The following is a 26,079-nucleotide window of genomic DNA, read 5'->3' on the forward strand; positions in this document are numbered from 1 at the left end:
TTGCAGATGACAAGCAGTGGTCCACAGTTCATTGAGCGTATGACCTTGAAATATGTAACATGATCACACAAATGCCTTCTGTTTAACCCACCCCCCAGATGCTACCAAGAATCTACAAAGCTTCCGTGTCAAATAACTCTCCGAAATTGACTTCCTCCCACAGCCCCCAATATCTCCTACCAAACATTCTCTCTCTCCCCTAACAGTCTGGTTCCTAGTTAGATGCTGTTGTGAGGAATATAGTTCCTGTGTACTGCAGCTAGTAATTTCTAGCTCTGAGCGCAACAGCAGCCAGCCATGTCACTCTTTGCTAGTGGTTTCCTAGGCTCTCTCCAACCCAACCCAGAACCTTGTCACCGTTTAAAACACATACAAAGAGTTGCTTAAAGAACAAAGTGGCTCACTTTAATAACCACAAAAGTTGGTCACTATTTAACATGACATTCTAAAAAAAAAAGTCACCACAGGATTCGTTTTATAGTAAATTTACAAGCGGATGGTATACATTTAGATATAGAGGTAGAAGTTCACCGTTACAATATTCCACTAATACAGATGCTCAGATTCAAGGCACAAAATTGTGTTTTTTTACAAACAAAAAACCCAACTGCTTCTACAACGTGAACACTTTTTAAAAATGTTCGTGAAGAGACATTTACACACCCTTTCCATCCTTAAAACAGTCAAGTTGCATCCAGCATTAACCATATCTTTGCAAATTAGCTGGCATAAGAATGAAGACTTACTTTTTTTATCCACCTTGCTTGATTGCTTTTGAACTTTAGACAAGAGTGTGGGTAAAGTAATATTTACATATGAGAGCAATGAGGGGAGCAGAAAGGGTTTTGCCATGATATTTGGCCATAATTTAGATATGCCATTGCCACCTCAAAACACAAATTAGCTTTAAGAAGCTACCAACTTTAAAAAGATTTGGGGTGGGGAAAAGAGGGGAAAAGAGGGGAGTCTCTCTCAGTAATGGAATGAAAAAGTCCTGCATTACTTCATTCCAAAAACTTCATAAAATGCAGTTGAGTTAGGAAAGATTTAGTGTTCAATGGATGTAGGTGTTACACAGCAGAATTTCACTGAAATTTATCTGTTCTACGTAGCCTGGGTGAACCCGTGAAACACTGCCCCACTATTTCACCACATTTGTTTTAAAATGTTTGCCCACAGAAAATACAAGAAAATATAATAGGTGCTGAAACAATTGCATCTTCTGGTTGAATGACCATCTTAGGAGCAATCTTACACAGTTTGTTTACAAAAGAGTAGAATGTTAATGTACATTTAGTGAAGTTTCAAAAGGGACAAGGGTGACCACTACATTTTATAAATTCACTTTGCCCATCACAGTTTCCAAGAATTCTATTACTTTATATACAGTATGTAAAAACATTGATTTTCTGTTCACTATACAGGTATAGGATCCAAGAGAATACCACAGTAAAATGTTAACTATTGCATCTGCTAACTGCAAGTGCACTTCACAATTCAGTCATTTAGTTTTGAACATAATTCAGCTACAAACACCAGTCCTTTGTAAAACGTTAAATTCCATTTTTTGCTTCATTGTTATTTGTTGCCTGTTTTCGTTGAGCAATGAAAGGGTACATGCACTTGTCTGCTCCCAAAAACCGGTACATACACACAACTGCTTCAAAAGGCAGGATGCTGAGAGGGGGAAGAAAATAAGAAATGTTATAAAACACTTTAGATGACAATTGGTGAAGAATTGCTATTATTATTTATTAAATATGTATACCGCCCTTCATCTGTAGATCTCAGGGTGGCTCACAACATAAAAATACAATATAAAAAAACAAAAATAAGTATCAATATTTACATATGATGCCTTTATTTATTTAGACATAGATAAATGCCAGAAAGCTAAAAATACTGTCTGCAGTTACTGACCTCTCATTGAAAGTAAGAAAAACAGACAAAAGACGATGTGCTATTTTCAGCTTAGTCCCTTTTGAAATAATCTTTTGTATGAGTAAACAAAGCCTTGACGCAATAACAATCATTGATTACTTTAAATATATGACTGTGTATGACAAATGTTTAAAATGCCAGATAGCTATTAGACGTTTATATACAGATATTGCTTGCCCCAAAACACAGAAATTTCAGGGTAGCCCTCTCCCCCATCAGAAATTGGAGTGCCACACTGATGTTTAACTGAAGGAAGATTTTGACATTGGACTAGTTTTTGCTATATACTTGCTGGGGCACTATGTAGAAACCTTTCAGAGATTAGATGAATCAATACTAACACTTCCAGTTGTGTTTTGCATGCCTTTGTTTTGTTTGCATGCCTTTGTTGATGCCAGTTTTCAGTTTTAAAAACCCTAGAAATTTGAATTCAACTGAAAAGCAAGAACTTCTTCAGATCCAGGATATTTGGCAATGTAATTATTTGTCAAAGTTGCCTACTGAAGAAATGGGCATAGCTGCTGCTGCCTCCATTAGCTTCACTGTGCAAGCAGGAGCTTGTGCCAATTAAGTTGAATTTGTGTGTATCATCAGAAGGCAAACAGAGGGGGGAGGAGTTCTCCAGAACTGAAGCTACAATGAAAGAGCAGATAACGTAGTGCTGATTAGCTCCCCCGCTTATGATCCAAATTAAGGAGGCCAGGATGCCTCCACTACCCCCATTCCCACCTGTGGATTCCACAATATGGAGACTTAGCAGCTGGACGGAAGGGGGGTTTGTTTGGGAAGGAATCCTTTATTAAATATGAGTGCCAGGTGGGCCTAGTGTGGTGTAGTTTTTCTGCACTTCTGCAAACTATAACATTTCAAACACCACAAGGTCCAAGCGTTAGTTAAGTGCCTTAACATCTCTCTCTCTCTCTCTCTCTCTCTCTCTCTCTCTCTCTCTCTCTCTCTCCCTACCACAGCCCATGAACTTTTTACCTTTTCTAGTGCTGTGCCATGAACAGAGAGAGAATTCTGACATAAAGGGCACCAAAGGCACCTTTCTAGACAAATCCTCAGGAATGGTTTGTTTTATTAATTCAGAGAAAGATTACTGTATTTGTGATCCAAAACTATTTCACTTTCAGTGTAGTTATCAAAAACACTGTTTTCCTCTTGCCACACAGCTTGACTTGTATGCATTATTCAATCAAACATTTTAAGTATATTATTGTACACTTGAGAAGTTTTTCCACCAACACAAGTTCCTGCAGAACTAGCTGTCTATTTATGACAGGCATAGGCAAACTCGGCCCTCCAGATGTTTTGAGAATACAGTTCCCATCATCCCTGACCACTGGGTCAGATTAGCTAGGGATGATGGGAGTTGTAGTCCCGAAACATCTGGAGGGCCGAGTTTGCCTATGCCTGATTTATGCTATCAGACTCTCTGACAAGAAGTCTTCCAGGGATGAGACTAGTAAGAGGAAGTCCAAGATGCACAGCACTCCAATATAATGGATACCCATTGGTCTGTTAAAAGTTATACATTAACTGCTACCCAAGATTCCAAGATAGTCACCTTTTCATGAAGGTGACCATATACATCAGGCGAGGTGTGCAAATCATAGGTTGGTCTGTAAGTATAGCTCTCATTGCTTGTTTTACACAGTAATCTGGCTTCAGTGGTGGAAGGAAAGGCTCAATTTCTTTTCTGAAAAAGAAAAACGAAAGCCTCATTTTAGAAATATACACACAGAGAGAAGATTCAGCCAGAATTAAATCCACTTTTTACTTCAAAGGGAATGGTTTAAATATAAGCTTAAATCCCATTGATTTTAATATGAGAGTCAATGGTTTAATTTGGGTCAGATTATGCCATTTGAAGCATTTCTAAATTAAAGTCTGATCTAGTTTAAACAAGTCTGTACATTTACGAGATATAAGAGGCGTTTATGACACATCAAAAAGTGAAAGCTAAAATGCAGCTTGGCTTCAAATAATATTTCTGTTTCCCCGTTACGTGAACAAAGTTATAGAGATCATATGTTTTGGGTCCAGTGCAATAAAAGATCTACATTGCAAAACATAAATGTCATTTTTGTGGCATTTGATATAGCTATTATCTTTTTCACAGTTACTGGAGATGAGAAAAAACAAGCTAGTTTTGCTTACCTAATTCTGCAGCCTCTGAACATTCCTGTGTCTACAAGGTAAGGACAGACCAATGTTGTTTTAATGCCATCTTTTTCAGCTGCCTTCAGTTCATGGCTCAAAGATTCGTGAAAACCCACTGCTCCAAATTTACTGGCACAATAATCCTAGATTGGTAATGGAAGAAGCAAGTGTGTAAATATAGCAAAAATAAAGTGAACAGATTTGAAAGCACCGTTCATGTTCCTATTGAATCATATCACTTAGAATCATAGAGTTGGAATAGACCACAAGGGCCATCAAGTCCAACCCCCTGCAAAGCAGAAAACACCATCACAGCACTCCTGACTTAATCAAAGTCTTCTAAGCGGTGATAGAACTAACTGAAATAATTTCTTCTCATCTGTATTATTAGCTTTATGTAGCAGTGTAATGAGGGGCAAGAATGTATTGTGAAGTCAGTTGTCAGCTTCAAGTCGTAATACAAGAAGAAATGCCCCATCAATATGGAAGTGCATATTCTCTTTCATTCTGAAACCTCATGACTTGGGTTATCAAGGGAGAAGGAAACACACTATGGGAAAAGTAACTGGGAGACAATCTTGCTTGTGGACCACCTGAAGGTGTGGGTGGCTTAGTCTGGTAATCTGCCGTTGTTTATTTGCCAGCCAGGGATATGAAGTCTAAACCGCTTCTCCTTTAGCATTTCTATACCCTTTTCTGACTTCCTTGCTTGCTTGCTTGTTCACTAAGAAGTTCTGCTCTTTACAACCTGTTGCAGCACAATGGCTAAATTAGACAACCAGTGTTGATTAATGGAATTATTGTTGGGAGTGTGAAAGAGAAAAAATCCACCACAGTTGGTCACAATTCTGCCTTTTTAAATCAGAACTAAAGACCACCATTGATATTTAAGTACATAAACACTGTATGTAGAGGAGTGACCAGTAAACACTTTGTTTTCATCAAGTCACCAGCACTTATGATGACAAGACAGCATGGGGCAGAGTGCTCCAGAAGTACTTAGTGTGAGGATAGGAAAGAGAGCAGACAGGAGGTACCTTATTCCATTTCGATCACACAACTATCATTTTGAAATCTGTCATGTCACTGGTGCCGTATTTTAATTTTGAAGTGTCTGAAGCAGGAATGCTGCCTTGCAACATCTAGACTAGGGATGGGGAACGTGTGGCCCACCAACTGGTGTTGTAGTCTGGCTCCCACCATCACTGACCATTGGCCATGCTGGCTGGAACGGATGGAAGCTGGAGCCCAACACCATCTGGATGGCCACAGGTTCTCCAACCCTGATCTAACCTTCACTATATCTACAATGGTAATTTTTGGTACATGTAATATAGTGCTGTATGGCGTGTGGGGATGACGACTATTAAATACCATACTGCTGGTATTTCAACAAGTGTTGCTCATTCTTATTCTCTGCACTAACACTTTTGAGGAAGTCATTTCTAGAAAGTAAAAAACCAAAACTGATGGTTACTCAACTGAATTCAAGTTGAACCTTGAATTTTCAACAGACGTTAGAGCTGTGAGCTTTCCAGAGGTCTGAGTTAATTTATACGCCAGCAGGTTCAACAACAACATGAAGCATTTAGACATGCAAGATCAGTTTTAAAGTACAGTAATCTTAACAAACCTCCACTCCGGCGGTACTAAACAGGCCAAGGGAACTTGCAACAGTCACAATGTGTCCATGATTCAATTCCAGCATTTTGGGAAGGAATGCTTTAGTGGTCTACAAAGCAAGAGCACACGAGTTTGTTACGTAAGTGCCTACCATTCATTGGCCTAATTCTGCATCAGCCAAAATACAAGACTGCAGGCAATTGAGTGAATGGTCCCCTGAGATAATTCTTACAGAGAAAATGTAGCACCCTAAGTTTGATTACAATTATGCCCAGAGTTCCCATTAGGCCAGATATACTTACCTTTCTCCCAAAGTCAAGTGGTCAGACTAACTTGTCTAAGAGACAGCAAGTTTGCAAAAGTAGTCATAACACACAAGGTTGTCTCTCTGTCCATCCCATTTTAGCCTCAAACATCCCCATGAGACTGGCACAAGGTCACCCCAGAAAGCTTCATGGGTGAGTGGAGATTTTAATCTGTTTTTCCTCCTAGTTTCCCTCCCCTACTCTTTAATTTTTACACTGCACAATTCTGGCAAAAAGCTCCTATTATAAGGGAGGAATGTGTGTTTAAAAATATGTATCTTATTGTACTTAGAAATCTGCAACACTATATCGACACTGCTCAGACTAATGTATGGCTGACTTGTTTTTCACATTGTAACAGGCATTCTAAGAGGCCAACATAACAACAGATGAAGTCTCCACAAAGCTCCATGTATAATCTCATCTCATGACACCTGCATATTCCTCCATGGACTTTGCTGAGATTCCACCTGCAGAAATATATTTGAAAGATTAAGCCATCTATAATTACTTTACAGCAGTTGCTTTGCAGCTGCCATGCAGTTGCAGGAAGTGACTCTGTGCTAGAATCGCATTTCTGCCAAATTGACTGCATCTGTAAGCCAGAAACAGGGCTCATTTTTAAATTGCTACACCACTAGTTCTGTACTATTAAGGAAGCCCCCCCCCCCATCCAAACCAATACTAGCGGCTTTTAAAGTTAAGTGGCTTCCTAATCTAAACAAACACAATTATTTTGAAATACTGAAAGCTAAAAAGGTAGGGAATTTTCTTGAACTTAAACCACTCGCTGCATTTGTTCACTAGGTAACTGACAGCCTAAACAATTTCAGCTAGAAAAAGACTGCTGCTGACTCAATCTAATTCCATTCTTATGGCGTCTCTGCTTTTTCCAATCAGAGACATCAAAACAGTTTTGCTGTAAGAATGTTCACATGTTCTTGGTGAGGCATTTCTGTTCGCAGGTGTTAAATGACTAACTCAAACCTCTGAACACCACACAAACATGTGTTTTCAATGGGCAGCTAGTGGATGACAGAAGATTAACAGGTTCTCCCATTCTCAGTTTCTTGCCTCGGTTCTTAATGAAGGATTTGCTACACTACAGAACTAACCTAGTTTGCTTGAGGCCCCCCCCCCCCCGTCATCATCCTTTCAAGGAGTTCAAAAGATGAGCCTTGTAAGTTTTGTTGCAAGGCACCAAGTGCTACCAAAAATCTGGGTCAAAAATTATGCTGGGAAGTCGTACTATGTAAGCATAATATAGTGCATGCTGGGTTTTTTTCCAATAATGTACATTTTAAACCTGTAGTTATGAGGAAGAGAGATCATTAGGAATTGCACTGCTATTCCTGTGTTGTTCCTCTCCCTGCTTGTTGGAGAAGCTGCCACCAAATAATTTCACCATCTACCACACTTGCAAGCAGGGCAAGTGATGGAAAATGACTGGAGGACCAAGGAAAGGGCTGATATTGTATCTTGTAGGACTAACAGTCTCCAGCGCTGAGCCTTTTACAGAAGAGAGCTTGCATGTTTTCAAACATATCTCTGCAGCTACAATTGCAGAAAACTTAATATAAACACTCAGTTCTCAGGGTGTGCCAATTGTTGGACTCCACCAAGTCCCACACACAGTTCTGTGTGCCCAGACCCATGATCAACCATCATGTTTTGAGCTTCTTCCTCCTCTTGAAGCATCTGCAAACATCTTCGGTATCAATGAAGACTGGACTATGGCTTCATTTATTGCCATGTGAGGGAACAGTTTATTCTAGGACATCATGGTCTTTGGTACAACACAGTTCTGCAGATGTGGCAGTTTTAAACAAACATAATTGTTCAGGAGTAGGAAGTAAAAAACTATCTTGAGCAGAAGGGAAATGTGAGAGCAAAAGTTGGCATGATGGATAGGGGTTGTTGGGGCTAGTAAGTTGTACTTACTTTCAAGTCTCCTGTTTCCCACTCTGTATCTCATGCTTTCCTTTGCTTCATTAGGGGGGGAAAGAGATACTATTCATGGGAGAAAGTTTGTTGTAATATAATGACATGGTGTCATTGTTCCCAATTCAAAATTTAAATCAGTTAATCTCCATTGGTTGCCTAGCTTCATTTTGGTTCTCAGATTGCTATCATAAGGCTCTTTTGGCTTCATTTACTGAAGAAACGTTTCTCACACAGAAGGGTGAGACCCAGACTTGTTCTCCCCTCCTTAGAAAATAATGAGTTCCAGTAGAAGCTCTCCCTTGACGAAGGGAACAAGAAGTGATTTTTGCCAGTTCCTTGCTCCCTTGCTGCACTATTCCAGAGGGACCTCCAACAGTCCAGAGCAGATTTTGGGGAAGTACAGAGTGCTGCAGCAGGGAAGAGAAATCTTGAAAAATCATCCCTCTGGTAGGAACATCCTGTGACTCAAGTTCTGCACTCGTGAAGTCTGGATCCAATTCCCATACCACAAACCCACTCAGAACTACCTCGATTAAAGTTGCTCTCTGTATGGTACTTTTAGTACACTGAAAATAAAAACAAAAGTTCATTTTATGAAGCTTTGCTAGAAATGGCTTCACATGTAGCCCTCTTCCTCCAGCTCCTTGAACCATAACACCATGGAGTAATGCAATACATCTGAACTCAGTTTCATCTGAATTCTTTCCAGGATCTTCATTATCTCCACAACAAAAGTTCTACACCCAATGCTCTGCAGAGTTATAAAAAATCTGGCACAAACATTTTGTCCCCGATAGAAGCCAATAACCATAGAATCGCAGGATTCCATTTTTCCTGGACTATACTATACAGTTCAGCTTGAATAATCTCTTGGGACAAGGTAGAAACTCCCTACACTTAGAAAACTAGCAGGGAGAGGGCTAATCCTGGAACCCTCCTCTGACACACTAGTTTTTTACATGCAAAGAAACTTTGCCTTCTAGGGCCTGAATTGCTTCTCCACCTCCTCAAATTGCAGACTCCATAGTGTGGTCCACTCCTCAATCATGTAACTTGTTTCTGATTCATGTTGATTAGCTCTTATTTAGAAGAGAAAGGCAGTTGCTATATGGGGCAGAACCAATTTAGATATATTCTAGTGGGAATGTGTGAATTAGTCAGAAGTCATAAATTACCCTTTAGAAAGTTTCCTATCCTGATTACAAGACGTGATTCTGCAACCACTTTTTGCTATTTTTAAGTTTAACGTTATGGACACGATCATAACAAGAACAATGAAACCAAGTTGTCTATAATCCTATGGTTATGAGGCCATAACAAAGGAAGTTCATCTACCACAGCAGCCAATCAATCAATCAATCAATCAATCAATCAGTAAACACAAGTTCAAACTTTAATTTGTGTATAAAAACCATTGGCTTTTTGGAGAAAAGTTTATGAAGCTGAATTATTTGCTTGTTATTTTATAGTCATGTGAAGATACCATACAATATTTTAAAATAGCTGACAAAATTTTACGGCTCAAAAATACCAAGAAATATGAATTACGAAAGCTTGTTAACTACTTTAAAAGCACCCAGACAAGAGTACAATGCAAGAATGGAACAGCAAATGTTTGAACAGTGCTAAAATGTGTGTAGCACTAGAATTGTGTTGCAGACTAAACCCCCCCCCCCAACCCATCAGGTTAGATGCTAAAAAGTAGTGCCCTATAACAGCACTGGAATCTACTTAATGGAGCAGTTGGGAGGGACAATGAAAATTTCATATCCTCTTGGCTCTGTCCTGTTAACCAGCTTCTTTGCACCATCCTGACATCATGAAAGAACTGGTTTAACTGGTTAGACAGCCATACAAGGAATTACCTCAATTTCACATGGCAGCTACTCTTACTCTCAGATAGGCAGAATTCAAAATGACTTACCAAACTGTTCCCCACTGAGACAACTTGAATACAGTTGCTTAAAAATGTGCTGAAAATGTGTTAACCTGTATAGAGCTCTATAGGATCTAGGATACTTGTCCTCCGCTGGAAGAAAGCAAGCTATGCACATTTGATAATATGAATAGGGACAGAGTTGCTGAGAACACCAAAGTCCTACCTTAAGAGCTAATAAAGGTTTAGTATTCAGCAGATAGCGCTACCCACTTTCAAAAATCTTCTCTGACCATGAGGCCTAGACGTGCATGCAAAGAGATGCCAAAGGGAACACACACCTGCCTCTGCTTCCTTTTTGATGTTGTCTTCCCCATGTCAGAATTTAAGAGCGTAATCTTATTTGGGCAGGGTCCTGCCCTCATTCTTTGTAAACTGCCATGATAAATAACAATAGTCAATTATCCAATATTGGACATATTCAAAGCAGACCCATTGAAATCAATGGGTGCAAGTCAGCCCACTGTTTTCATTGGGTCTGCTCCAAGCATGACTTTAATCACCCAGTAACTGCTAAGAGCTGTTTGAAATACCAAGCCTTCAAAGATGACAACATTAGTGTAAACTACTCCTGTGTATATTAGGAGCACATTCGGTTTTGAACCAAGAGCTAAAAGGGCTTTCCCACTGATATCCTCCTACTTGTGGAAGTCTAACCTTTTTCAGTCCATAGGTTGTATTCATTGTGGGCCAACCCACCAAGGGTCATATCCCAGCGGTAGAAGTGGCAAAATTGAAGTGGGTGTGGCCATCTTTGTCTCTCTTAGGAAAATTTGCCCCTCCCCATTGTCATGGTGGTGGCGGAAGCAATTTCCCTTCATATCACCCTCTCTGTTTGAATGGGAAAAGGAGGGAAATCTTGCCAATCTGCATCCCCAACAAGGCACTGGGCTGAGCAACACCCGGTTCCATGGGACATGAAGACTGTATCCTCTCCCTGCAAATCAGAATAGCAGGGGAGAGTGATCAGCATCCTCACTGTGGTGGTGGGCAGAGGTGCTCAGCCCAACGCTATGATGAAGATGAAGATTGTTCCGTTCCTGCTGGTGCTCTTCAAAGCTGCAAAGTTGGGTTGGGGGATCAGTGGGCCATTAGGGAAGGCTTAGCAGGTCAGATCAGGCCCACAGGCCTCCATTTCACTACCCACTATTTAAAGCAAAAAAAATTCCTTCCAGTAGCACCTTAAAGACCAACTAAGTTAGTTCTTGGTATGAGCTTTCGTGTGCATGCACACTTCTTCAGATACCAATGGACTTCCATTTCATGCGGCTCAATGTGGTGCCTTCCATAGTTCCAGTTACAGATAGGTAGCCGTGTTGGTCTGCCATAGTCAAAACAAAAAAAATTCCTTCCAGTAGCACCTTAAAGACCAACTAAGTTAGTTCTTGGTATGAGCTTTCGTGTGCATGCACACTAATCTGAAGAAGTGGTATCTGAAGAAGTGTGCATGCACACGAAAGCTCATACCAAGAACTAACTTAGTTGGTCACTATTTAAAGGGTAATGAAATACAACACCACAATTAGTAAATAGCCCAAAATAATAAAACATAATATCCTGCATTTGCATAATATCCTACCAAGGGAAGGCTTCTGCAGAATGTGCTGTAAATAAAGTAATAAATGCATAGGTTAACAGCAACTGTCAGTCTACATTCACCAATAAGGTATTTATGGAAACATGAGGTGGGGCAGAGAGGAGAGGGGGAAAGGAACACACGTCTTGTTAATGAGACCACAGAAGTTGGGACGGTATCTCCAGAGTTTCTAGGGAGTAGGCTAAGAAGTGGGTTATGTCCTAAGTTTATCCCTGTAGGAATGGGTTGTTCAAATATTGGCTTAAGGAGTCAACAAATCAGGTTTTGATTGTCACAGCCATTTGTCTGCCACAGAAATGTTAAACCCTAGCCAAAGAACTAGGCTAAGGCTAGAATAGGAAGACTGCAGCACTGCCCAATACATTCTTTCAGCCCAGCCAGATGCTGCCACTTCCATAGCATGCGCCAATGGTTTTCAAAACTTTCCATCTCCAGCAGTGCCAGATTTACATATAAGCTAAACAAGCTATAGCTTAGGGCCCCACTCTCTTAGGGGCCCCCAAAAAATTTAAAGGGGGAGAAAACCTGGATGTACATTTCCAAAATATAAGATCAAAAACAAATAGAATAAAACCTACATACAGCAACAGTGTTTTGTGTTGTGTAGCTTCCTATGATATAAGTAATGGGCCCCACCTGCTATATAAAGGGCCCCATTACCTTCAGTAGCTTAGGGCCTCATCAAACCTAAATCCGGCCCTGATCTCCAGGGAACCCTTTTCACATAGATGTGCTTGTCATAAACATCCTGTGCTTTGCATAGGACTGCAAGGAGTATTCTGTTCAGGTGCAACTCTGTTGGCCAGGCTGTTGGAATTCACTCTTGTCCAATGTAAGCCAAAGGTGAGGCCTGGAACACATAGTCTTCTACACCAGGCAAAGGGAAACTCGGCCCTCCAGCTGTTTTAAGACTACAGTTCCCATCATCCCTGACCACTGGTCCTGTTAGCTAGGGATGATGGGAGTTGTAGTCCCAAAACATCTGGAGGGCTGAGTTTGCCTATGCCTGTTCTACACTGAAGCACTGGAAGAGGAGAATGGCAGAGAGAGGCAAGATATCCGGGGAAGGTACCGATTACTCAGTGGCCCCCCTGTTAAGGTTCTGAGAAATGCTAGGATTACCTGAAAATGCTATTATCTAGGTCTATGCTATTATTTGGGTCAAGGACTTAGGGACAGACGGATAAGTCTTGAACACTGGCAAACTTCATGATGCAGGCTTAGAACTTGCCTATGTACACAATCCAGTGTTAAGATTTCTGGCCTCTGAATAAAATAAAACCAATTACATTTAACGTCAGTGGCAAGCTCCAAATTGTTTAGCCATTGCTTTACTACTATTTCGTCTATTCAAGACAGACGCACACAGCCTACCCTAATTCAGGATTATCAGGAAGCAAAAGCAGTTGGCACACACTTTAAAAAAAAAAAGAACAGCAAAGAAAGAAAAACCTGTAAAGGTTAGTTTATTTTTAGGTATAGAATCTAAACAGCCAAGCCCCATTACAGGAGTCACCTTTTGTTTTGCACAGCTCATTATACGTTGGAAGTTTCTTAGCACCACAAGCTTAAATCCCACTTACTAATGCATTCCACTGCTACTTGCGAGAATTTCTCACTTCATTTGATTAGCCCCAGAGCCACGTTTCCATTTGGTTATGAAATAAATGAATAATGTAAATATCTATACTGTTCCCCCCCCCCCGACACCAACTCATGTGTCATTATTCTTTGTCACTCACTTGCACATAAACATGTTTTCTTAAGAGTGCTAGATATAATGGGACCATTTAATCCATTTAACTGCACTACTCTGTAGCTGCAGTGACCACAATCTCCTCTCCAAGAACCCATTCATCCATTTATGCTAAGCCATGGTTTAAAGTTTAGTTTTATGTGCAAACCAGGTCACAGTATGTACTTCTCTCTCAAATAAGAGACAAAGCTTATGAGTCGGGTGTGTGTGTGTGTGTGTGTGTGTGTGTGTGTGTTTGCCTAGACCCTTCTGACCCCTGGATCTAGCAAGTGTTAAAATATAAGCCAGGCTAGCTTCCTGCATTGAGGTGATAGCCTGGGTGATGAGCCACTATGGGAAACAAAGGAAGGGAGCAATACTCAATATTTACAGCATACACATTATCAGTGTTAGATTCTGACTAGCCCAAAGGGTCTGAGCAAGTTCCTTTTTGCATAGGTAGAAACCCATTTTTAAACAGATAATAAATTTGCATGCAAAAAATGCCTTTTCTTAAGAAGAAACTTTTCCTTATAGCACGAAGCTGGAAATGCTGCTGCTGTTGCATTTTTAAAAATGGGTTTCTATTGGGGTAGAGCAGGAGACTCTTAATCTCAAGGCCATGGATTCGTGTCCCATGTTGGGCAAAAGATTCCTGCATCACAGTTGGTTAGGCTAGATGAGCCTCATGGTCTCTTCCAATGTTACTATGATTTTATGAAAAGTGTGAACCTGCTCAAGCTCTTGTTGCAGGGTGGGGGCCCTCAGTCCCTGAGGCCAAATGCGACCCTCCAGTCCTCTCTTACCTGGCCCTCAGAACTCTCCCCAGACCACACTTCCTTACTCTCCCTGCTTCACAGCCCCAAGTGTTTTTGGCTGCTAGAAGGCATCCCTGAACTCTGATAATTTATCTTGCTTGAATGTTAAAGGTAAAGGTACTCCTGCCCGTACGGGCCAGCCGTGTCCGACTCTAGGGTTGTGCGCCCATCTCACTTAAGAGGCCGGGGGCCAGCGCTGTCTGGAGACACTTCCAGGTCACGTAGCCAGCGTGACGAAGCTGCTCTGGCAAGCCAGCACCAGCGCAGCACACGGAAACGTTGTTTACCTTCCTGCTATAAAGTGGTACCTATTTATCTACTTGTACTTAGGGGTGCTTTCAAACTGCTAGGTGGGCAGGAGCTGGGACCGAAAGACGGGAGCTCACCCCACTGCGGGGATTCGAACCGCCGACCATGCGATCGGCAAGCCCTAGGCACTGAGGTTTTACCCACAGCTTGAATGTTAGGTGAACTGAAAGCAATGTTGCCAAAGACAAGCATATATCTTTATCTGTCTATAAACATAGGCTCCTTCACTTGCAGTGGGAAATGGTATTGTCAAGCAAGAGCTCCATCATGGAATATTGCCAATTGGGCAGCTCTGCCTATTGAGGGATACTTTTGATCTAATCCGGTATTTAAAAGGTGCATTACTTTCACCCTGCCCAGTTAAACAAACTTGAGTGTTGCAATAGCTTCATCTCTATGTTGCAAGAGCGCACCACTTAAAATCCTAGAACAAGAAATGTTTGTTGTTGGTTACAGTTTGTGGCTGTGCTCAACCTTTTTACTTTCCTATAATACCTGAAAATCTGCCCCCTTTCGGCCCGATCTTTGAGTGCTGCATGGAAGATGGTATGTAATCATCCATGAATGAATCCCAAGAGACAATTTGGCAAGCTGTTATTAACAATTAAATGGATAAACACTGCTCCTTTTTAAAGGAAACATAGTATGTAAGCACAGAAGAAACAGTTCTGGCCTGAAGGGATTGTCTAGAACCTACGGACAGACAAGAGTAGAGTGCCAAAGAAGTTAGGAAACAGAGTGTGTGGGTGTGTCATTCCCAGGGAACCAAGGTCTAGGAAAATGAACCTGAGCTGGTTAAACATTCATTCTAAGCCAGTAGAGTTTTGTGTGAGGCTTCTGTTTCAATGAAGAAGCCAACACTGCATTTCCCCCTTCAAGCAAGTCTCTTGTTCCTTTCCAGAAGGATAGTAATTTCAGAAACAGAAGGATGGAGGACCCAGAAACCTGAACAGGTATAAAACGGTACATAGGCATGTGTAAATTATTTTGAATTACAGTTAGATGGAGGAATAAAGAGATACCCAGGTTTGGGGGGGGGGAGCCTCATTTGCTTTGAAAAGTATTTAGCAACTTGTAGTAAGCAGAAGCCAAGACCTTCAGGCTACAGGGCGGGGCAGGCACAGGACAGAAGCTAAACTCACCAACCTCTTCCTGTTCAGAGGTAGAAATGTTATACATTTGAAGTTCTATTTCCACTCCTGTTCTTTGCATTCCAGCTAACCTATCACGGTTCTAGGATATTGGGCACCCATACCTAACTACCAAGAATTATCAAAATACTTCCAAGTGCAACTTATGCAAGAGTGTTTTTTCATGCCCCTTCTTTCCTATTTCAACTGGTGTATGCCAAGTCTTAGCCCTAAAACAGTAGTGGAAGCTAAGCCAAGGATCAAATAATACATTTGATAAGGGATGGGGGGGGGGAGCAACATGCAAGTTATGTAGAAAACAAATAAGTAGATCTTTCGGTAAGCTTAAACTGTCCCAGGCTCATAGGTAAAGGGACCCCTGACCATTAGGTCCAGTCGTGGCCGACTCTGGGGTTATGGCGCTCATCTCGCTTTATTGGCCGAGGGAGCCGGCGTACAGCTTCCGGGTCATGTGGCCAGCATGACCAAGCCACTTCTGGCGAACCAGAGGAGTGCACGGAAACGCCGTTTACCTTCCCACCAGAGCGGTACCTATTTATCTACTTGCACTTTGACGTGCTTTTGAACTGCTAGGTTGGCAGGAGCAGGGACCGAGCAACAGGAGCTCACCCTGTTGTGGGGATTCGAACCTCCAACCTTCTGATCGGCAAGTCCTAGGCTCGGTGGTTTAACCCACAGCACCACCCGCGTCCCTGTCCCAGGCTCATACTATCTTACAATTTAAATAAATGCAGTGTGTTAAGGGAGAGAAAGATAGTACACAGTAGGGTTGCTATAATTTGAAGAGGAAAAAGAGGACACATTTGCCGGTGCCTGGGGCGGGAAGGAGGGGGTGCAAGAGGGAAGATGCTGGCCTAGATAGCCTCATGGTTTGATCCTGCAGGATCTTTTTTATGGTTGTATGCAGAGGCGTAGGTGAGGAGAGGCACACCACGGGGCCGGCAGCATACCTGAGCATGAGGACATTTAGGCAAATTCAAAAAATCTGCCAGGACAGAAATTTTACCTGTGGGGAAAAAAGGACATGTCCTGGAAAAAGAGGACATATGGCAATCCTAGTACACAGGGAGAACCCAGGTTTAACAAGAATAATTTCCAAAGTAACTGTAGTTATCTTACTGAAGTTCACTGGCTAATGAAAGTGTCTAAAAGATATTGAGGGTGTACTCACAAGCAAGCTCCCTCTGCTAAAAAGCCGGTTGGTCTATATTTAGATTTTTGCACAGAAACTGCCCCCCCATTGTCAGCCTTTGCATTTAGTCAGTCAAACTGTAGTACTAAAATATTGTAAGGTATTTCTAAATACACAGAACAGTCCATAGTACCATTAAGCATGTTGTACTGCCTGGCACCACCTCAGTTCGCTCTGGAGGAGGCAAAAAGCCAATGTGCAGGCTCCAAATATGGTAGATATATACATGACATCTCAAAGCTATTTTTAGCGCTGCTTAAGTGTTTCCATAAAACAGATTAAAAAAAGCAGGAGTGTGCCACCGATTCTCACACTGCCTTCTCTCCTATGTGAATTGCCCCTTCTCTCCTACACTCTGCTTCAGGTATAGAAGGGCTGGCCCAAGACATTTTGGCACCTGAGGCAAACCACAAAATGGCGCCCCTTGCCAGGGAAGAAGGGACTAGTGAAGATCTACATCAAGAACAAGGGTGGGAGGAGACCAGCAGCAACTCCTATTTGCCAAGAAGCCATTGTAGATGCGGCATGCGGCATGCGGGGTGGAGGGCTGATGAGTTGGCCTCCAAGGAGTATGCTGTAGATTTTGCTGCTACCATAGCAGCAGCAGGAGGAGGAGGAGGGACTGCTTTCCTTGGATTTACTGCCCTATGGCTCCTGCTGCCTGAGGCAGTTGCCTCAGCTTCCTTCATGGGTGGGCCAGCCCTAAGGCATGGTGTAGGCTGGTGTATACATATCAGTACTAACAACGACTAAGGATTTCTAGGATTGCCATCATAATCAGAGCTACAAATCTGCATGTCCTTGCATGAGGGAATCCAGGTGGCATTGGCCATGGTTAACAGTGATAAAGATTCAACACAGAACATAGAAAGGAGGAGGACCAAAAGTAAGAGGAAGGGAGCAGGCATGTCTACAACACACCACTTCTGCTAGGCATGGTTTGTGGCCAAGGAATGTCATGTCTACTCTGCACCAATCCTGGAGACTACACTCCTGGGGACTGTACAAGCACCCTCATTTTCAATGGTTTTCATAGACCTAATGCAGGATTTCTATTGGGATGTCTGTCTTTTTGAGAAGATGCTGCAATTTGACATAGCCCATTGCTACACACAATAGATACAAAGTCTGTTGAATTGCCTACATATTAAATAAGGCAGGTTCTACACCACCTGCCAACCTAGTTCAATGAAGGAAACTTTGCCACCTTTCTTGAGAAGTTGGCTAGCCAAAACAAGATCTGGACATGTTACGGGTTCCAAATAAGCCTGCAAATATATGGCTTGAACACGGCAACATTTTCTCTTTCAAATGGAGGAAATGAACTTAGCTAACACCTTAGGTACAAAGAGATACCTGGGCTGATCACAACATCGAGGGGGTAATTCAGCCTCTGTGCAAGACCCAGATTAGTACAACAGGCAATAACTTCAATAAGTGTTTACCCTGCTGATGATCTCCTGATCAACACACAACACAAAAACTATCATACCCCATACCCTTGGGATTACACTGTCATAAGGAGGTAGGAAAGCATGCATAGGACTGTATCCTAGGAATTGAATGAAGTGGAACTTACTTTTCAGTAGTCATACCTAGGATTAGTCTGTAAGCAAGCTTAGATGCATACCAAGTGAGATTCAAACAGATCACTCATACTTTCCCATAGGCAGGTCAAGTTGATAATTATTACTATTATAATATTCTCAACAAAGCATCACAACACGGCCAGAGGGGGACATCATGTATGTAGCACTAAACCATGGTTTAATGTTACTTGGAAGTACAACAAATAAGAAATCCTGCACCATCTCCTACTATGCTGGCACCACTATAAGAGATATTGATAGAGAATTCTAGCAAAGATTATTCATACTGGTATACATAGAAGGTGAAGCAGTATTGTTGTTCAAAAGGCTTGATATGGTTGCACTGACAGTGTTTATTCTCTGGATCAACAACAATCCTGTTTGGAACCACATTCCCCAAGAAAAGCAGTGTTTGTTTCTTATCACTTGTGGAGGTGATTCAGATCTCTCTCTCTCTCTCTCTCTCTCTCTCTCTCTCTCTCTCTCTCTCTGTGTGTGTGTGTGTGTGTGTGTGTGTGTGTGTTTGACAGCTGTTCCCTCATTATGCCTCAAAGAGCTTTGCCTTTTCTTCATTATAGCAGAATCCAGAAATCTGAAGCAAGTGGACACTATTTAATTTCACCAAGGTCAACCAACTGTAAAAGCCAGTGTAAAATACCAAGTATGTATACTGAATTTGAAGCACCAATGTACCTACTAAAGGCTCTTCCCAATTTTTACTTATTCCATTTCTTTTGCTACTTAATTTGCAGAAATTAATTATTTAAACATTCTCTTCCTGTGTTTATATTGTTCTACATTTAGGAAACTAGCAAATGTATTCAGTTACCTAGGTCTGGGAAACAAAAGAACAGCTTGAGCATCCACCTCGGAGAATAATTTATTGATAAAAAGCATTCAGAGAAAAGGGTTGTGGGTTGCTACTTGAAACTATACAACACTGCATGACAAGGTATTGACTTGTTTAGCTGAAATAGGCCTGTCAAGTTCAAGCCACATGACAAGGGTTAGCTCCAGAGCAGTGCTTCAAAAGGAAAAAGAGCTTGAAATGTCTTAAGTATCAAAATGATTTTCAAAACATACCTAAGGCTGCAATCCTTAGGGGGTGCGAAACATTTTCTGGTTCCCCCCACTGAACAGAGAGTGGGACTTACTTTTTCAATAGAACAGCACTGCATTACTAGGTTTCCATTGTTAAATTAGGATTTTTAAATGAATCCTTAGAATACACAATAATGTTGCACGTTATTGTTGAATTAGATGCCTGAAGCAAGAGCAGCTGGGTAGGCTAGGATCCGCCCATATTTTAATGACAATGATGTCATAAGTGACCACTTCCAAGAACTCTAAATTTTTACAGCTATGCCACAAGCATGCATTTACTCAGTTACCAAAGTTCCCTGTTTTTACAAGTATAAACTGGGTGTCTGCATTTCATTTCAGCAGAAAAAATCCCTCAGGCTCATTCTAATTGTAAAACATTTAAACCAATATCTTCTGAATTGTTCAAGTACTATATGATGAAACTGGATCTTCCTTCAATTCATGCTTTACTCACTGAACAGTATGCAGCATGGTTCTAAAGGGTTTGCTTAACATAAGGGTCATGAACCAGTCTTCTACTCTCCTATCTCAAGATAGGCATAGCAAATATTTAGAACTCTCAGTAACATGGAGTTTGCAGAGTATTTCAACAGTATAAATGCTGTAATTGACAATGGATATTATGCAGTGGATTTTGAAGGAAATTCAAGAAAATATTTCTGAATATAGCCTGGTATTTAGGCAAAGTCTTTAAAAAGTCGCTCTTTATAAACATTGGTCCAAGTCTTCCCAGGAAAACAGAGGAGAGAAAAATTTGCAATATTTCTTCATAACTGTATTGTCCCACTCTTTAGGCTGCAATCCTGTATGCACTTACCTAAGAGTAAGTCTCATTGAATACAGTGAATTAATTCCAACCCAACATGCATACAAAAGAACTTCGGGTAGCAAAAGCAGCACTTGCTCAAACTCTATGTGGGTATCTTACACCATACTATTTAATGTGGTACCGTCCAGCTGCCATAGACTACAACTCCCATCTTCCATAACCTTTGACCATGCAGGCTGGGGCTGATGGGAGCTAAGAGTTAAACAACATCTGGAAGGCACCACGTTGACTACCAAAGACTTCTGTTTTACACTATTAGTGATGGTTCCACAGAAGATAGCCAGAAGAATCAAGGGAAAGCTGCATAGCTTAGTATGAAAAGTAATACAACCAAGACTTCTGCTGTTGGAAAAGCTTCTGCATGGGACTTTGAGCAGATGCTACCATTTGTAAGCGATAACATTGGGCTCAGTGGACCAACGACTCAATCAGTGTGGCAAAAAGGCCAGCAGATATCTCTATATACCAGGGACTCTGAACCAAACAGCCACATTCAGGTCCCAATGAAATCAACAGGGTGAAAGTTTGTTGAGACTAACTTGCCCAATTGTTGTTTTTAGTTGAACACAATTTTCTCAGGATCTGGCTCAGTTAGTAAGATGGGCAAAGTAACAGAAGGCCCAAATTATGCAGTGCTGCCACACAAAAACAAATGCTGTCCTGAACAAATTGTGATTTCATTTTATAGGGAACAGACAGACTAGATATCAAATGTAGTAACAAATACTTACCCAGAAGTGTGCGTGGCAGTTAACCATCATGGTCCTTTCAATAAGCTCATCGGGACATTCCAGGAGATGGTGTCCAGAAACCACACCAGCATTATTAACAAGGACTGAGACTTCACCAACTTCTTTGCGAACTCTCTCGGCAGTTGTGTATACGTTCTCTCTTTTGCTCACGTCACAAGTATATGTGTGGACTTGCAAGTTGTAATGAGGTACCACTTCTTCACCATGCCCAGCTACTTACAGGAAGCCAGACAAGCAAGGGGTAGGGGGAGAGAAAAGAAAGAAAGAAAACTATTGTCAGGTACCATGCAATGCTTAAATATCAGAAAATAAGTGGATAGCTTGATCCACAAACCACTTCAGATGGAGTTTTTTAAATTTGAGGTTATGGGAACACGCAGCTTGACTGTTGTATTAAGTTAGAAATAAGTCTTACTGAGTTCATTAGATTTAGGGCTTATTCTCAAATATGAACAAGACTGCAAACTTTCATTTTTTTGGTGTTTTTTTTTTAAAAACCAACTATTCCATTTAATAGGTTTGTGCAAATGGTGCACATGAGCTAAATTAAGCATGATGATGATGGTGAAACAAACTGGTGAAGCCATTTGTGACACTACAATTCTAAACGTATACTCAAAAGCCAGTTCCACTGAGTTCAATAGGACTAACTCCCAGGTCACAGAGTCTAGGGGTAAAGTCAAACCATTGGAGAGTTGCAGCACAAATATGTCAGACCATTGCTTTCCATGTGTATCACACTGCATCTCATACAACCCACAACCTGGATTTCTGTGCAATAGACAGCAAAGAGTATTCCCATTTCACCACCCACAAGATTTACTGTTTTGAGTTGGTTGACTATCCCAAATACGCCCAGACCTCCTTTGCTATCTCCACTTGGTGCTCTCCATTTAATGCCCATATTAAATTCCATTGGAATAAATTATTTCCTTTTCTTCTGTTCCAGGAATAGGCAACAGTCGGGTAGAGCATAGCAACTCAGTGTTAGAACATATGTTTTGCATGCAGAAAGTCCCAAGTTGAATCTCTGGCATCTCCAAGTAGGATTGGGAATGCCCCCCCCCCATCTGAAACCCTGGAGTCTCACTTTCAGGTAGTATAGATAAAACTGAGCTAGATGGACAAAAGGCAGCTTCCAATATTATTAGTAAACATTTGGTTAATCCTCCCCTCTTCTGATTCTTGGTTGTGCATTTCAGATGAGGTGGTCAGACCTTTACACAGTTTTCTGAAAATGGTCAGTGAGGGCTCATTTGCTTTTATTCCTATTTTAGCACCTGCACATTCAATTTAAAATTTGCAAACCGCTGCAGCCCAGCATAGCAAAGCAAGAAAAGTTCCTCAATTTCAGTCTTGCCTAGAATTTCTGGAATCCAAGGTAACTGTTGTGCAGTATTTGGAGTACTCAGTGAAATGGACCAACATGACTCAGTTAAGTCCCATTAATTTCAGTCAGTCTACAGCAAGGAGAAGTTAATTGAATACCATTCATTGCCTTTAGTGTGCCAATCTCTGTCTCTGTAGAAAATAAATAAATCACTGCATCCCTCCCAAAACTTCTTGGGTGGCAAGAATGGAGAATATTCCCCTAAGACCAAGTCGTTAAAATACCCCACCCAACACTTTTTCACACAATAGGAGGACTTACGAATGTTTGCAACTTAGCCACCCTTGATAAAGAGGCAGGTAAAGTCAGTCTGGAGAACACTACAAGCTGTACATGTACGTTGTCTCTTTCTCTTCCCGGTCAACCATGTACAGATCCGTGTGCCAGAAAAGCATCTTATCAAAGAACTCAACAATCTGCCTTCTTGCACCATATTTCTGTTAAAGAGAAGACATCCCTTGCCCCCTGAAGACAGAATGATCCTGAAAGTGAATCTAGAACTTTGTCCAGGTTTCGGCAGGAGGTCTCTGCACAAGAGCAACGATCCAGGAGGTAACAGTTTCAGCTACTACTATTGCCGCTGCTCTTGAAATGTTTTCTCTTTCCTATACCCTCTCCTCTCCGAATCTTGCACTTTATTTTAAAGCACCCAAGGCTGCAATCCTACACGCTTACCTGGGAATAAACCTCACTGAACTTAATGGGGCTTACTCCCGAGTAGACCACGTGCGAGAGAGCGCTGTTTTAAGTATCGATAGAAAAAAAACCTTGCTTTTCTTTCCTAGAAGGAAGTGGCGCTTGCTTCTCTTGTTTGCCTTTTAAGAACCCGGGGCTTCCCAAGCTCATCCCGGTCCCCACCTCAGCAACACTCCTCCCGCCGGTCGGTTACCTTTCTGAGCAGCGACCACGGCTTCCTCGGCGATCTCCCGGTAGATGTGCCGCACCATGCCCGCCGTCTCCTCGTTGCTCTGCGTGTTGATGTCCCAGAGCACCAAGCGCGCCCGGCGGCGGGCAAACTCCAGAGCGAAGAGGCGGCCCAGCCCACTGCCAGCGCCGGTGATGAGGCACACCTGCCCCGCCACGCTCTTCTCCTTGGGGCGCATGAGCCACTTGGCGGCGGCCACCACGAACGCCCAGAGGACCTTGAAGGTAACCACGAAGAACTCCAGGACGATGTTCATGGTGGCGGCTCCTTGGAGGGGAGTCGGGCAGCCGGGAGGAGCAGCGAGAGGAGGAGAAGCGGGCGACTGAGCAGCAGCAGCAACAGCAGCAGCAGCAGCTCGCAGCGCCCTAAAAAGGCTACTTCGGAGTCCCCCCGCGCGGAGAAGCCGGGAGAGCGCGCGCGCCTCGACAATTCAGCGAGGGGCAGCGCGCCCGAGCATAGCCAGGAGCGCAGAAACTGCCCGCTCTCTGCCTCCTCGGACAGCGAAGGGAGCGCGCAAGCTGCTTCCGCGCTTAAGGCAGGAACTCTGCGCTTAGGCACCAGCCAAGCCTCCTAAGGGCACCTCTAGGGCCGCCTCCGGCTTCGCTCTTTCAGACGCCTTCGGTGACGGCGGCAGTGGCCACTATTTCTTGCTACGGGCACGCTAAAGGGAGGGCAAATCTCTCAGCGCCCTCCTACCCTGAGGGGACCACCGCGAGCGGCAAGTTAAAGCAGCGCACGGAACAAGTTTCCCTCGGAGGCTCCTGCTGCGCTTCCTCCGCGCTCTCAGAACAAACACGCCCCGCAGGACTCACGCGAAGGGGCGTCCGGCTGCTACCTTCCCAGCTCGCGGAAAAGGCTGAGCAGTGAGGCGGCCGCGGCTGTTGCTGCTGCTGCTCCTGCTACTACTACCCCTCTCACGCTCCTCGCGCCTTAGCCCTACCTGTCCCCTCCGCCTTGCGGCTGTGCCCAAGCTCAGCACCTCGCCCCTGAAAGTGAACATTTTCCCACCACTCGGCGCTCTATATAGCCCCGGCGAGAGGAAACCAGGCCCCCCTCCGCCAACCCTCCCGCCCCCAAACCCACCATCATCCGCGCTTCCCAGCCCGGCCCCGCCTCCTCGTCGCCCACTTTGCATTCCTAGGCCTTCCCCCGTCTATTCCCGTCACGTTTCCGCCCAGCAGCGCCGCCCTCCTTTATTAACTAGAGAGCCCAGTCCGGCCACGACGGCGCAGCCAAGCGCGGCGGCGGCGGCGGCAGCGCGTACTGTTCCCCGCGCTGCTAGGCCCGCCCACCCCGGGCAAACTGCGCCTCTGCTGCCCCTTTTCTGTTTCCCTAAACAATCATGTTCATGAGTGCCACAGCCTTCAGGAAGCACACGCTGCCGAGAGTCGCGCTCATGTGCACACTTTTTTAATATATAAAAAGGAGCGAGTCCCTTTTAAAGCGATGGCACCGTAAACGTGGAAAGGGGGCGGGCTGAGTATGCAGGACACAAATGTTGATACACTCTGCGAATTTTTCCCCCTACTCAGAAGTAAGTCCCCGCTGAGTTCTTTGGTGCTTTCTCCTAGGCAGACCACAGGGTTGCAGCTTCAAGCTTTTGTCAGCTCACCTTCATGTGAGCGGCTTCGCCCACAGTCCGTTACCCTCGGAGACAGAGCCTGTAACGCTAAACTGGGCAAGCCTAACTGAACCCGTTGATTTGAATGGACTTAGGCGCACCTAACAGCGTAGGATGGGGCTGCAGTCCGACGCAGCACGCTGACTTGTGGCGTGACAGTAATCTGGGTATCTGGGTAGTATCTGGGTAGAAGCCTAAGCGTTGGGAAACAGTGAGCCTTGTGCAGGAAACTATATATTCGTGCCACACTGGCCACTAAGGCTTAGCTATTTCTTGGGGAGAAAGGGGAGAAGTTAATATAAATTGCCTACATTCACCAGAATGCAAAGCGGCAGGTCTAGACTTAAGGCACAGCTGGCAAAGACTACAGAACCCATGATGCACTGAAGCAATAATTTTTATTTTGCCCCGCCCCACTTGACAATGTATGCTGGGAGATGTAGTTTTAACCTGTCATCTATCAATTTTAAATTTGCTCCGAGTTTCATTGTGCTTACGCGGTAGTCCAACGCACGTTTACTCAGAAGTGTTCAATAGGGCTTTAGTCCCAGATAAGTGTATATAGGAGTGCCCATCTTAATTTACGTCCTGTACACCTTTCACGCAAGAAGCGATGTTATTCAGTCATATCAGCGTTTAAAAACACCTATAATGTTCTACAATCTAAGACACATGATACAAACGGGGAAAAGGATCGGGAAGGAGAAGGAAGGCAAACACTGGCGCTGGGGCTCCTTCACTGGCCAATGGATAGGACCAGATTGGTCTCCCATTGCCATGAGGTTCTTCCTGGGAGGCAGAGGGACAGCCTCCCAGTGGACCTTGCTGCGTTGGTCCGGCAATACAGAACATACTTTCTTTGGGTTTTGCGGTCGCAGGGCAACAGGGAAAGTAGAGTGTTCTAATGTCAAGGCTGAAATCCTATGCACCTCGCTGGGAGTAACTACAGAATAACCATGTGCATGGCTGTGCAAAGTATACATGGCTACATGCCCTTTATATACTTCAAGAGAAATAATATAAAACGTAATATTTTTAATCGCCCAGAATCTGAGAATTCAAGACGCCACTCCGTGTATGTCTACCAACAATATCGAAAAGCTGGTTCCTAACACCAGACCTGAATATAACACTCATCAAAATTCACTGCTTGGA

General features: G+C 43.0%; 1 protein-coding gene and 1 long non-coding RNA gene across 2 annotated transcripts; one reads left to right on the top strand and one right to left on the bottom strand.

Moving 5' to 3' along the window:
• Nucleotides 1-379: 379 nt before the first annotated feature.
• On the bottom strand, nt 380-24,364 carry RDH10 (retinol dehydrogenase 10). The gene is made up of 6 exons (XM_081919843.1): nt 23,268-24,364; nt 20,968-21,200; nt 5,738-5,836; nt 4,102-4,247; nt 3,509-3,640; nt 380-1,677 (listed from the first exon to the last, which is right to left on the bottom strand). The coding sequence occupies exons 1-6, from the start codon at nt 23,557-23,559 to the stop codon at nt 1,554-1,556; spliced, it is 1,026 nt and encodes a 341-aa protein (XP_081775969.1). The 5' UTR covers nt 23,560-24,364; the 3' UTR covers nt 380-1,553.
• Nucleotides 15,937-23,296, top strand: LOC309374734. The gene is made up of 3 exons (XR_014170694.1): nt 15,937-18,964; nt 22,753-22,930; nt 23,164-23,296. It is a non-coding gene; the product is annotated as an uncharacterized lncRNA (long non-coding RNA).
• Nucleotides 24,365-26,079: the final 1,715 nt, after the last annotated feature.

Source organism: Podarcis melisellensis (genome assembly GCF_964234715.1).
Source record: "Podarcis melisellensis genome assembly, chromosome: 7".
In the NCBI taxonomy this organism is placed as follows: Eukaryota; Metazoa; Chordata; class Lepidosauria; order Squamata; family Lacertidae; genus Podarcis; species Podarcis melisellensis.

Coding starts and splice junctions, on each gene's coding strand:
- RDH10 (XM_081919843.1), bottom strand. CDS start 23,559: ATGAACATCGTCCTGGAGTTCTTCGTGGTTACCTTCAAGGTCCTCTGG. Junction 3,641..4,101: donor TTCAGAGGCTGCAGAATTAG/GTAAGCAAAACT, acceptor TTTCTTTTTCAG/AAAAGAAATTGAGCCTTTCC. Junction 1,678..3,508: donor ATGGTCACCTTCATGAAAAG/GTGACTATCTTG, acceptor TCCCCCTCTCAG/CATCCTGCCTTTTGAAGCAG.